This window comes from Cherax quadricarinatus, chromosome 25, assembly GCF_038502225.1.
Source record: "Cherax quadricarinatus isolate ZL_2023a chromosome 25, ASM3850222v1, whole genome shotgun sequence".
Lineage (NCBI taxonomy): Eukaryota > Metazoa > Arthropoda > Malacostraca > Decapoda > Parastacidae > Cherax > Cherax quadricarinatus.
In genome coordinates, this window is record NC_091316.1 from 10679313 (window position 1) to 10693447 (window position 14135).

At 41.2% G+C, this 14135-nt stretch overlaps 1 protein-coding gene across 24 annotated transcripts in view; it reads left to right on the top strand.

Annotated features, from left to right (window-relative positions):
• Positions 1–14135, top strand: part of LOC128689952 (uncharacterized) — a 1227005-nt gene that overhangs the window by 641430 nt on the left and 571440 nt on the right. For 5 of the 24 annotated variants that reach the window (XM_070088631.1, XM_070088635.1, XM_070088637.1 and 2 more), the window contains exon 2: positions 6561–7076. The exons of the other annotated variants lie outside the window; for them this stretch is intronic. In XM_070088631.1, the coding sequence (XP_069944732.1) occupies positions 6962–7076 (115 nt within the window). In that variant the 5' untranslated portion in view covers positions 6561–6961. The remainder of the gene's footprint in view (positions 1–6560; positions 7077–14135) is intronic. 24 annotated transcript variants of the gene reach the window in all.

Genomic DNA, 14135 nt, shown 5'->3' on the forward strand with positions numbered 1-14135 from the left:
CACCGGAGGGGAAGGTGATGAACAGCTGCGTCACACCGGAGGGGAAGGTGATGAACAGCTGCGTCACACCAGAGGGGAAGGTGATGAACAGCTGCGTCACACCGGAGGGGAAGGTGATGAACAGCTGCCTCACACCGGAGGGGAAGGTGATGAACAGCTGCGTCACACCGGAGGGGAAGGTGATGAACAGCTGCGTCACACCGGAGGGGAAGGTGATGAACAGCTGCGTCACACCGGAGGGGAAGGTGATGAACAGCTGCGTCACACCGGAGGGGAAGGTGATGAACAGCTGCGTCACACCGGAGGGGAAGGTGATGAACAGCTGCGTCACACCGGAGGGGAAGGTGATGAACAGCTGCGTCACACCGGAGGGGAAGGTGATGAACAGCTGCGTCACACCGGAGATTGAAGTTTAATATACAAGTAATGGAAGCATGAAATGGCACAGTATAAACAACTATTGTATGGGATGGCAGGTGCCATGGTACCATACTTGTCGTTAACAGGTATGGTACCATGGAAGGTACTGTTAATAGTTATGGTAACATGTAAGTTACTAACTACAAGTATGGTACCATGGAAGATAATTGCTACGAGTATGGTGCCATGGAAGGTACTACGAGTATGGTACCATGGAAGGTACTAACTACAGGTATGGTACCGTGGAAGGTACTAACTACAAGTATGGTACCATGAAGGGTACTAACTACAAGTATGGTACCGTGGAAGGTACTAACTGCAAGTATGGTACCGTGGAAGGTACTAACTGCAAGTATGGTACCGTGGAAGGTACTAACTGCAAGTATGGTACCGTGGAAGGTACTAACTGCAAGTATGGTACCATGGAAGGTACTAACTGCAAGTATGGTACCATGGAAGGTACTAACTACAAGTATGGTACCATGGAAGGTACTAACTACAAGTATGGTACCATGGAAGGTACTAACTACAAGTATGGTACCATGGAAGGTACTAACTACAAGTATGGTACCATGGAAGGTACTAACTACAAGTATGGTACCATGGAAGGTACTAACTACAAGTATGGTACCATGGAAGGTACTAGCTACAAGTATGGTACCATGGAAGGTACTAACTATAAGTATGGTACCATGGAAGGTACTAACTATAAGTATGGTACCATGGAAGGTACTAACTATAAGTATGGTACCATGGAAGGTACTAACTATAAGTATGGTACCATGGAAGGTACTAACTATAAGTATGGTACCATGGAAGGTACTAACTATAAGTATGGTACAATGGAAGGTACTAACTATAAGTATGGTACCATGGAAGGTACTAACTATAAGTATGGTACCATGGAAGGTACTAACTATAAGTATGGTACCATGGAAGGTACTAACTATAAGTATGGTACCATGGAAGGTACTAACTATAAGTATGGTACCATGGAAGGTACTAACTATAAGTATGGTACCATGGAAGGTACTAACTATAAGTATGGTACCATGGAAGGTACTAACTATAAGTATGGTACCATGGAAGGTACTAACTATAAGTATGGTACCATGGAAGGTACTAACTATAAGTATGGTACCATGGAAGGTACTAACTATAAGTATGGTACCATGGAAGGTACTAACTATAAGTATGGTACCATGGAAGGTACTAACTATAAGTATGGTACCATGGAAGGTACTAACTATAAGTATGGTACCATGGAAGGTACTAACTATAAGTATGGTACCATGGAAGGTACTAACTATAAGTATGGTACCATGGAAGGTACTAACTATAAGTATGGTACCATGGAAGGTACTAACTATAAGTATGGTACCATGGAAGGTACTAACTATAAGTATGGTACCATGGAAGGTACTAACTATAAGTATGGTACCATGGAAGGTACTAACTATAAGTATGGTACCATGGAAGGTACTAACTATAAGTATGGTACCATGGAAGGTTCTAACTATAAGTATGGTACCATGGAAGGTTCTAACTATAAGTATGGTACCATGGAAGGTTCTAACTATAAGTATGGTACCATGGAAGGTTCTAACTATAAGTATGGTACCATGGAAGGTTCTAACTATAAGTATGGTACCATGGAAGGTTCTAACTATAAGTATGGTACCATGGAAGGTTCTAACTATAAGTATGGTACCATGGAAGGTTCTAACTATAAGTATGGTACCATGGAAGGTTCTAACTATAAGTATGGTACCATGGAAGGTTCTAACTATAAGTATGGTACCATGGAAGGTTCTAACTATAAGTATGGTACCATGGAAGGTTCTAACTATAAGTATGGTACCATGGAAGGTTCTAACTATAAGTATGGTACCATGGAAGGTTCTAACTATAAGTATGGTACCATGGAAGGTACTAACTATAAGTATGGTACCATGGAAGGTACTAACTATAAGTATGGTACCATGGAATGTACTTAAGATAAGTACTGTACGAGAGCAATATACCTGGAGGGTGTTCCGGGGGTCGACGCCCCTGCGGCCCGGTCCATGACCAGGTCTCTGTTAAAGACATGACTTGATAAAGACACTGTGGACGAGTCTTTATAATAGTCTTTATCAAGTACAATTTGCCATTCCTCTGGAACGACTTGGTACAGCTTTGCCGAGGGCGAAACGTTGCATGTAACAAAGCTTTGTTGAGTACCAAGTGTTTTTCTACTGAAGAACCTCTAATTTAATTATAAGAATATTTTTAAAATACCCCAAGCTAGTGTGGCTGAGGTGACGCGTTACGCAAGTACGAATGATAGGCGGCGTTGTACGCAAGTAAAACTCCGATGATAGATCGTCCATTATGGGAAAGTAGAGATGGAGGAGTTCTCTGTTGTCTTGGTGAAGGTTGAATGGAGAAGAGGGAAAGGTGAAGGAGGAGGAGGAGAGAAGGTCGATTTTCTGCAGGGAAGGAGTTTCAGAGGACTTTCTCTGTACCAAATATCAAGGTGTCGTTGTGTCAGATTAGTGTCTTATTATTGATGGTGTACAATGCCAAGAGGTTGAAAACATGTACCACACACACACACACACACACACACACACACACACTCATCTTGCCACTCCCTGGGGTGAAACTCTTCCTTCTCCTCTCTGACTAGATAGAAGGCCTGAGCTTGTTACCACCTGCAGCTCATAAGACTGCCATCCCCACGAGCCCCTTTGAGGTGGGGTAGATGGCAGACCAGAGGCCTAGCTTCTCCCTACGAGCCCAGTGAGGGCGGGGAATGTGGCTAGGCCTGGGGACAATTGGTCCCAAAGATGAGGGGGTACTTGTTCCTCCTCCCATGAGAGGCTTACGTCTCGAGATACTCCCCAGATAGGGAGCCAAGGCCGGGTCACCACTACTTGGAAAAGACCCGGGCCGGGAGAATACCGGCGAATAATAAAAAAAAAAAATCTCTGACTAGGCTACCAATACTGGCTCTGAGCTTCGTCTACCTCCTCCTTGGTACCTCTCCTTCCCCAACTCCAGGTATCCCAGAATTTAAGAGCTTTCCTTACTAAAGGAAAACTTCATAAATGGCCTGACTTCGGCCTTTCATCTTTGCCCTCTCCCCACCCACTCGTTACTGCACCTCTGCTCTCTTCTCTCACCCTCTCCGTAAGTCCCCTCTTGTACTGCCCTCTCCTTCTGTACCCTTTTGTACTCTCATTCCCCTCTTGTACTTTCTTCTCCCTTTCTCCCCTCTTGTACCTTCCTCTCCCTCTCTCCCCTCTTGTACCTTCCTCTTCCTCTCTCTCCTCTTGTAGCTTCCTCTCCCTCTGTTGTTTCCACTGTGTAACTGTTATTTCCACTGTGTAACTGTTGTTCCCACTGGAACAACAGTTACACAGTGGAGAGATAGCAAAGACAGATGTAGTACAGATAGGGGATACAGACTAGGAGATAGGTAGGTGTTGTGTGTGCGGAGAGTGTTGATGCAACACCAGTGTGTTGATGCAACACCAGTGTGTTGATGCAACACCAGTGTGTTGATGCAACACCAGTGTGTTGATGCAACACCAGTGTGTTGATGCAACACCAGTGTGTACATGCAACACCAGTGTGTTGATGCAACACTTTGGGTGTCAGCCAGTTTATGACGGTAACGCCTTGACAGAGCTCCTGGAGAGCGAAACGTTGCTGCAATAAAATGTCGCATTAGTTGCACTTGTGTCCTTTTACCTACCATGTTGTCGGTAATTTTACCAACATTATTACACTTTATGGCTGTCTACATTCAACATCTCCAGTTTTAGTCTGGTGTCTAGACAAGATTGACTGCAGATGGATCGTAGCTGATCCTTTTCAGCTGATGGCCTAGATATAGGATCCTGTTCTCTGTTTCTCTCTTTTTTATCTCTCTCTCTCTCTCTCTCTCACACACACACACACACACACACACACACACACACACACACACACACCAGGATTTTTACCTCTAGAGCTAGTAGCTGTTACCTGTCCCGGATAATTTAAAATCCTTTATTAACTTCAGCTGTGTTATATCTTTGTTGTGAAATATACAAACGTTGAACATTATAAAATTTGGGTTAGAGATTTCACTTGGTCACTTGACTTTGTATTGTTGTGAACATGTTCCAGTCTCCAGTCACTCTAGGAATGAATGATATCAGATGAAGTGATGTTCTTGGTAAGGGTACAATTGAAGTGTGGTTGCTGCCCGTTTTGTGGTACAGAAGTTGTCTTGCTGCCCGTCTTGTGATGTAGAAACTGTCTTCTCGTTGTCCGCGAAATGGAATCATCCGTGGGACCTTGATTAAACTAGTTTTGTTCATAACAGTAAGGTCGCCTATACCTTTCCTGTGTTTAAGGTTGTGCGGAAATAATAGATCCATCTAGGCCGGGTCCAGGCGAGTGGTAAGGCTTGGCCGGTTCTTCAGTCTGTTCAAAAGTCGTAGATAAGACGGAATGAGGTGAAGGCAGACAATCCAAGAAAGTGGTGCATACTCATCGTGATAGTGCACTAGTTGCTTTGTATAGAGTTATAAGAGTTTAGAATTCTCTCTCTCTCTCTCTCTCTCTCTCTCTCTCTCTCTCTCTCTCTCTCTCTCTCTCTCTCTCTCTCTCTCTCTCTCTCTCTCTCTCTCTATTTCATTTCCCTCCTCCCTCCCACCTTCCTCCATGCCTCCTGCCCCTACCTCCCTGGCTCCCTGTTCTCTGCCTGATGTCCGGGTCATTGTGTTGGTGTGGTTGTGCTCTTTCGTCACACCAGCCTCGCCCCCTGCTTCTCATGCCAACTCCCCTGTCACTCCCCCTGCCTCTCATGCCACGCCCTCTACTCCTTATGCTCTTTCTGCCCTCTAGTTAAGGCAGTTCTGCTCCCTCCCTCTACCCAGGAGCACGACGATGTAAAGAGAAAAAAAGATGAAAGGAAGGAAGGATGAGAGATTTGAGATAGAAGTGGGAATATAGATGATAGAAAGGGGTGGTAGTGGAAGGGAGGGATAAACAGGGGAGGTCCCGGTAGGGTATTTGGAATGGAATACCAACATTGAGGGGAGGGGGAATATATGAGTAGGGATATATGCGGGAAAGAGATGTATGAGTGTAATGGATATTTGAGAGAAGGATACATATGAGGGGTATAAAGGGGGTGGGATGTATGAGGGATTACCTGTTACCTGTAGTTGCTTTCTGAGGGTCAGCAGGCCCCGCTTCTAGATCATACCTTCCAACGTGTGCACCACAGCCTGGCTGGTCAGGAACTGACTTGAGGATCTGTATATGCATGTGTCTCACGACTCGCGAACTTGCACTAACACGATTGCAGACAAACCACACGGAACAGGTGGGGTTTTGAACCTATGGCAAGTGAGTCCTGAAACTCCAGGCCTGGAGTTTTATGACTAACTAGCCAACGGCTCAAACTTCACCCGTTCTGTGGTTTATGAATGTCATGCAAATTAGAGAACAATGTTCCAGGTGTTTTCCGTCTGGCACCAACACACAAACTTTTAAGAAGTATCAACAGCGTGGGTGCAAGAGTTCACAAATAACCCTCACTTTGGAGAAGAAGCTTTTGCAAGGATGTTCTGGTCCATATGGACCATTATTAAGTTGGGATTTAATAATGGTGTAGAGTTTGATCTTTAAAGCCTGGGTTGTTTGTGGAAGAAGACGCAGTGATATACTTGGAGTCTTCCCCTTCACCACGCTGTGTTACCTTAACGCGATGGCGAGGTTTGTGGTTTGTATCAGTAAAACAGTGTTATACAATACCAACAAGAAGATAAGTAGATATCTGACTCGCACATTAGTATTTGTGGTTTATGTCTAGGGTTAGTGAGCGTCTTCTCTGGGAGGGGAACACACTCCCAGCAGGGTGCTTGCCTGACTAAAAATCCAGCATATCTTTCGGCATAAATGGTGGAGATATTGCCCCTTTGGTCTAAATTACTCGCACTTCTGACTCATGCCATGGAGCACTTTACGAACATGGATTGCGGAATGTGAAAATGCTGTTTTGAATAATGTTACTAAGGTTCTAATTATGATTTATGTAATGTGAGAATGAACTGGCCAGGGCAGTACCAAGTTATTGATACTGTAAATTTGTTATATAGTGTTAAAAACGAAACGTGATTAAAACAGTGAATGACCACAAGTTTCTAGTCCTTTGTGAATGAAATAGAACAGTTGAAACAATAACTGTTATGTGTACAGGTAGCAACCTCCCGTCCCATACACCTTGTTGTATGGAACGAGGAATGGAACGCACCTGAGACTCATCCACCTTGTATGGAACGACCCACCTGAAACTCGTACACTTTGCTGCATGAACCGAGGAATGAAATACACGTGAACCTCGCTCAAGCTTACGTAAACCTCACTTTTCTCACTGAGGTCAAACTGGCAACTTTTGGAACATCGTTCATATTCCCTTGAAAAAAAAAAGGAGAGCACGTAACTTTGAAGAACAAATTGTTAGAAATATATTAGAGTGAGGAAAGGCTTCTGTTTCCTTATGGCCAAGATGCTGCGAATGTTCAACTCGCTGAGACGTAACAAGGAGAAGAAGAAGAGGTACAAGAGGAGCAACAGCAGCCCTAACGTCGACCTTCCCAACGGTCAGCTCACAGGTAAGCTTATTACACAATACATCACGTCACATAAGACACATCATAATCTATTATTTCAAATCAACGACTTGTTGATTTTAAATAATAATAATAAAGCCGGTGGTGGAAGAGCTCCTGGCCCTGCCTCTTCACTGGCCGCTGCTAGGTGTCACTTCCTGGTCCATGGGCTTTATCAAACCTCTTGTTAAAGCTAGGTATGGATCCTGCCTCCACTACATCACTTCCCAGATTATTCCACTTCCTGACAACTCTGTTACTGAAGAAATACTTCCTAACATCCCTGTGATTCATCTGAGTCTTCAACTTCTAAATGTGACCCCTTGTTGCTGTGTCCCATATCTGGAACATCCCGTCTCTGTCCACCTTGGCAGTTCCTCTCAGTATTTTTTATGTTATATTCCCCCTATCTCTCCTGTCCTCCAGTGTCGTCAGATGGATTTCCCTCAACCTCTCCTCGTAGGACATACCCCTCAGCTCCGGGACTAGTCTTGTTGCAAACCTTTGCATTTTCTCTAATTTCCTTACATGCTTGGCTAGGTGGGGGTTCCAAACTGGTGCTACATACTCCAGTATAGGTTTGACATGCACGGTGTACAGGGTCCTGAACGATTCCTTATTAAGATATCGGAATGCTATTCTCAGGTTTGCTAGGCGCCCATATGCTGCAGCAGTTATTGGTTGATGTGCGCCTCAGATGTGCCCGGTGTTATACTCACCCCAAGATCCTATTCCTTGAGTAAGGTTTATAGTCTCTAGCCCCCTAAACTGTACTCTGTCTGCTGTCTTCTTTGCTCTTCTCCAATCTTCATGACTTTGCACTAGGTGGGGTTGAACTCCAGGAGCCAGTTTCCGGACCAGGCCTGCAGCCTGTCCAGATCCGTTTGTAGTTTCGCCTGGTCCTCTTCCAGTTGAATTCTTCTCATCAACTTCACATCATCTGCAAAACAGGGACACTTCTGAGTCTGTTCCTTCCATCATGTCGTTCACATACACCAGAAACAGCACCGGTCCTAGGACTGACCCCTGTGGAACCCCACTCGTCACAGGCGCCCACTCTGACACCTCATCACGTACCATGACTCGCTGTTTTCCCGACAGGTATTCCCTGATCCATTGCAGTGCCTTCCCTGTTATACCTGCCTGCCTGTGTGTGTGTGTACTCAGTTGTGGTGGCAGGAGTCGTGTGTATGTGTGTGCGCGCGCGCGTGTTAAAACATGGTAAATGGAGACACGTGGCTTTTAGGAATTTGACGTGTCGTTGGAGTGTGAGCAGGGTAACATTCATGAAGGTATTCAGCTTAGCCAGCCTTGAGTCCTGGAGGTGAGACGCCGAGTGCCTTCTGCACTCTGAGGGTGGTATGGGGATATTATGCTTTGGACGGTTATTTGAATTGTGATGTCTGCGTACTTATTTCAATGCAACTGTTGAATGAAAGATGAACGTTTTTTTTTTTGGGTCACCCTCCATTGGTTGGAGTTGGCCGTTATGCGAATATATATATATATATATATATATATATATATATATATATATATATATATATATATATATATATATATATATATATATATATATATATATATATATAATGCCGTGCCTAATACGTAAAACTGGTCAATTAGCAAGAACTCATTTAAAATTAAGTTCTTTCTAAAATTTTCTTTTATACGTTTAACGATATATTTTTTTCATTAATGTTGATGTAAAAATTTATAATTTTGCACCAAAAGAATCTTAGAAAACTTACCTAACCATATTATAACAAGCGCAATTTATTTTAGCCTAACCCAACTAAATATATTTTAGATTTGTTTACAATAATTTAATACTAAACAAACACAGTGAAATATATTTTTTTCGTTAGGTTCAGAATGATTTTGGCGAAATTATTGCATACACAAATTTTCACTTGTCCTATATGGTAAGATGAGCGTTGCTACTTAAGCCAAGATCGCAAGTTCTGCCTATTCGGCACGACATTATATATATATATATATATATATATATATATATATATATATATATATATATATATATAGGGAGGTACCACCTCTAGAACTTTACTGGGGACCCTCATCCCCTCATCCTCAGAGAAGACAAACGTTCCTCAGGGAAAACTCAGGGTTCTTCCCGGAGCTGTTTGAATATTTTGTTCTCCTACCACCCCCTATAATTTATATATGTACTTTATTAATAGACAATAAATTGATAGAAAACACAAACATGAATACATTGGTACAATATATCAAAGGTTATGAGTCTCCTCCAGTTCCTCCGAAGCCGGACGCGAGCCCAGTATGCAGCATGCATTTCCCTCTGGATGGCCACGTTGAGGCGCTGGAACATGAAAGTGGCTGCCCTTGGGTCCCTGGTGATGTCGATGAGTTTGGAACCCAGTTCTTTAAGGAAACGTGTGGCATTTTTTCCCCATGATCCCAAGGTCTATGATCCCACTGGGACAAATTGATACTGTTGGCTTATGTCCCTGTACTTGCCGATCTTGTGTTCCTCCCTGTGGTCAGCACCTCCTCCCTGTCGCCCGACACTGTGACGGATGTAGGTGTCAACCAGTGTGGACACACAGGTATAGTCCCATGCTAAGAGCTTGCCATTCTTCTAAGGATAGATGGTGATCCCATCGGGGCGGTTTGCTGGGTTGTGGGTATTGTTGGCTGCTAGTGATCGGGGCTCCCTCTCGGCTGGGCATCCAACTGTAGCAAGGGTTCTCTTTATGATGTCGTTGACCTCATTGTGTCTTGCATGCCAGCCCTTGGTTTTGGGACAGTCAAGACCTTGTAGACCATACTAGTCGGCTTGTGCATCGCCACAAACACACGTATATTCTGTGTGAATATATGTATTATATAAATAAATAAATATATATATGTATATATGTATATATATATGTATATATGTATATATATATGTATATATGTATATATATATGTATATATATATGTATATATGTATATATATATGTATATATGTATATATATATGTATATATGTATATATATATGTATATATGTATATATATATGTATATATATATGTATATATGTATATATATATGTATATATTATATGTATATATATATATATGTATATGTCGTGCCGAATAGGCAGAACTTGCGATCTTGGTTTAAATAGCAACGCTAATCTTGCCATATAGGACAAGTGAAAATTTATGTATGCAAAAATTTCGCCAAAATCATTCTGAACCTAACGAAAAAAATATATTTCACTGTGTTTGTTTAGTATTAAATTACTGTAAACAAATCTAAAATATATTTAGTTGGGTTAGGCTAAAATAAATTGCGCTTGTTATAATAAGGTTAGGTAAGTTTTCTAAGTTCCTTTTGGTGCAAAATTATAAATTTTTACATCAACATTAATGAAAAAAATATATCTTTAAACGTATAATAGAAAATTTTAGAAAGGACTTAATTTTAAATGAGTTCTTGCTAATTGACCAGTTTTACATATTCGGCACGACATATATATATATATATATATATATATATATATATATATATGTATATATATATATATGTATATATATATATATGTATATATATATATGTATATATATATATGTATATATATATGTATATATATATATGTATATATATATGTATATATATATATGTATATATATATATGTATATATATATGTATATATATATATGTATATATATATGTATATATATATATATGTATATATATATATGTATATATATATATGTATATATATATATGTATATATATATATGTATATATATATATGTATATATATATATGTATATATATATATGTATATATATATATGTATATATATATATGTATATATATGTATATATATATATGTATATATATATATATATATGTATATATGTATATATATATATGTATATATATATATGTATATATATATATGTATATATATATATGTATATATGTATATATGTATATATGTATATGTATATATATATATGTATATATGTATATATGTATATGTATATATATATATGTATATATGTATATATGTATATGTATATATATATGTATATATGTATATGTATATATATATATGTATATATGTATATGTATATATATATATGTATATATGTATATATATATATATATATGTATATATGTATATATGTATATGTATATATATATGTATATGTATATATATATGTATATGTATATATATATGTATATGTATATATATATGTATATGTATATATATATGTATATGTATATATATATGTATATGTATATATATGTATATGTATATATATATATATATATATATATATATATATATATATATATATATATATATATATATACACACATATATAATAAAAAAAGTTTTCTCAGTAAAATACAATAATCGGTATATTGTCTTATTATTATCGTACAGTATAATATAATTATATAGAAAAGTTGAGGCAGCTGACAACCAGACAACGTTGATTCACTCGTGGCAGCAAGGAAACAAATAGTTTGTTAAAAATATAAGCAGTGACATCAGACAGGTGTCAGTAACCCAACAGTGACATCAGACAGGTGCGAGTGACCCAGCAGTGACATCAGATACGTACGAGTGACCCAGCAGTGACATCAGACAGGTGCGAGTAACCCAACAGTGACATCAGACAGGTGCGAGTGACGCAGCAGTGATAGACAAGTGCGAGTAACCCAACAGTGACATCAGACAGGTGCGAGTAACCCAACAGTGACATCAAACAGGTGCGAGTGAAGCAGCAGTGACATCGGTTAAGTGGTCCAGCAGTGACATCAAACAGGTGTGAGTAACCCAACAGTGACATCAAACAGGTGCGAGTGACCCAGCAGTGACATCAAGCAGGTGCGAGTGACGCAGCAGTAACATCAAACAGGTGCGAGTGACCCGCCAGTGACATCAAATAGTTGATTGACCCAGCAGTGACATCAGACAGGTGCGATTGACCTAGCAGTGACATCAGACAGGTGCGAGTGACCCTTAAAGTTACCATTGAAGCATTAACTACCAAGCAATCCTAAAAATCCAGCCCACCATTGCTGAGCCTAGTCATTGTACAGAACACTAGCACTAAGGTACACATTGGTACCATGGTACATAGTGATACCATGGTACACAACAATGGCAGTATGGCACACAATGGTACCATGGTACACAACAGTGGCACCATGGTGCACCATGGTACATAACAATGTACTATATAATTGGGTGTCAGGGAGCCTATACAAATGAGTGCCAGGAAGTTATATAGGTGGATGCCATGGAGATATGTCTGTGCTTGCCCAGGAGCTGTATAGGTGGGTGCCAGAAAATTATACAGGTGGGTGCCAGGAAGCTATATAGGTGGGTGCCAGGAAGCTATATAGGTGGGCGCCAGGAAGCTATATAGGTGGGCGCCAGGAAGCTATATAGGTGGGTGCCAGAAAGGTATATAGGTGGCTACCAGGAAGTTATATAGGTGGGTGTCAGGGGATTATGTAGGTGTGTACTATGGAGCTATACAGGCAGGTTCCAGGAGCCTATATTGGTAGGTGCCTATGTGCTATATAGATTAGTACCAAAGAGCTATATAGATGGGTCAAGGAGCTATATTGGTGGGTACCAGAGAGCTATATATAGGTGGGTGCCAGGGAGTTACATTCCTTGTTCTTCCTGGGTGACTGGAACGCCCACCACCCTGTGTGGGATGCGGGCTGCTGTGTGCCGAACAAGGGTGTTCTTTTGGAGTCCCTGCTGACTCGTTTGGATATTAGCATTTTGGATGATGGGTCTCTGACCTATTATAATGTTCATTAAAACTCCTTTTCAGTTATAAACCTCTTCGTTCCAGTTCTTTATATTTGGACTTCGGATACTCTGTTCTCCTGGACTTGCATCGTAGTGATCATTTTCTTCTTGAGTAGGCAGGATGCTTCTTCCCGATCTGCCCTCTGTGGAGAAATCTGGCTGCTTAGGATTGACTTCAGTTTGAGGCTTGGGCTCATATTTCTTGTGTCCTTGGTGATTTTCCTAATATACACAGGAGGGGCTTGCAATCACTGAGTTGTTCTCCCAAAGGCGACAGAGGTTAGCATTCCTTGGTCAGGTGACTTGGAATCCCGGCTTCTGCTGTGGTTGTTGCAGAAGGGAGAGGGGGTGAGCTCCATGTAGACCCCCTCTGGTGGACTGTAACCTCAGTTTGTGGTCAGAGAGGTGGCTTCTTTCTCTGCCTTCACTGGATGATGCCTGAGCTGTCTTTGCTGGCATTTAATGCCCCTCTGATGGTCTTGTCTAATTTCTTGGGGCATTATTCGGTTCATGTTTCAACGATAAAGGTCTTTACTAACGGGTCTAAGAGCGAGGGTGGAGTTGGTTTTGCTGTGATTGATGGTGAGAACTCTTATTGTTTGCAGTTACCAAGAGAGTTCTGTTGTCTTACTGCGGAGCTTACGACAATCCTAGCTGCTTTTATCCTGATAGATGGCTTAGTTGGTTCTCGGTTCACTGCGCCCAATGTTCTCTGCCCTGGCCCAGTAGGCTTCTGTCCAATCTGTGGTCCAAATGATCCTGGAGTGGTTGGCGCCCATCCAGTCGCGGCACAAGGATGCTGTAGGTAATAAATAGGAGGATTCCGCGGGAATGGCTGCTCTAGCGAGCCCTTTCCACCGTAGATTTTTACCTTATAGTAACTTCATGGGCTATATCTGCATATATGTCCTTAGGAAGTGGGGGGGGGGCTGATGGACGCTGGAAATTGGAAACAAGTTACACAAGATTCAAGAGGACGTGGATGTTTCGCCCTCCTCCGACAGGAATCGTTGCATAAAGATGAATCTGCTGTCTGAAGGATCGGGCGACAGAGATAGCCACTTGTTTGCAGGTGCTCTTGTCCTCCTCTGTAGCTGCTGACGTTCATCTAACTGTAGATCATATTTTAGTGGTCTGGTTTCGGCTCAAGTCTTTCTGCCTTCATCTTTTTTTTATGATTACCGAGGGCGAGGTTACTCTAGGGACGTCGGGGAACTTTCAACGGAGTCTTTTAACATTAATT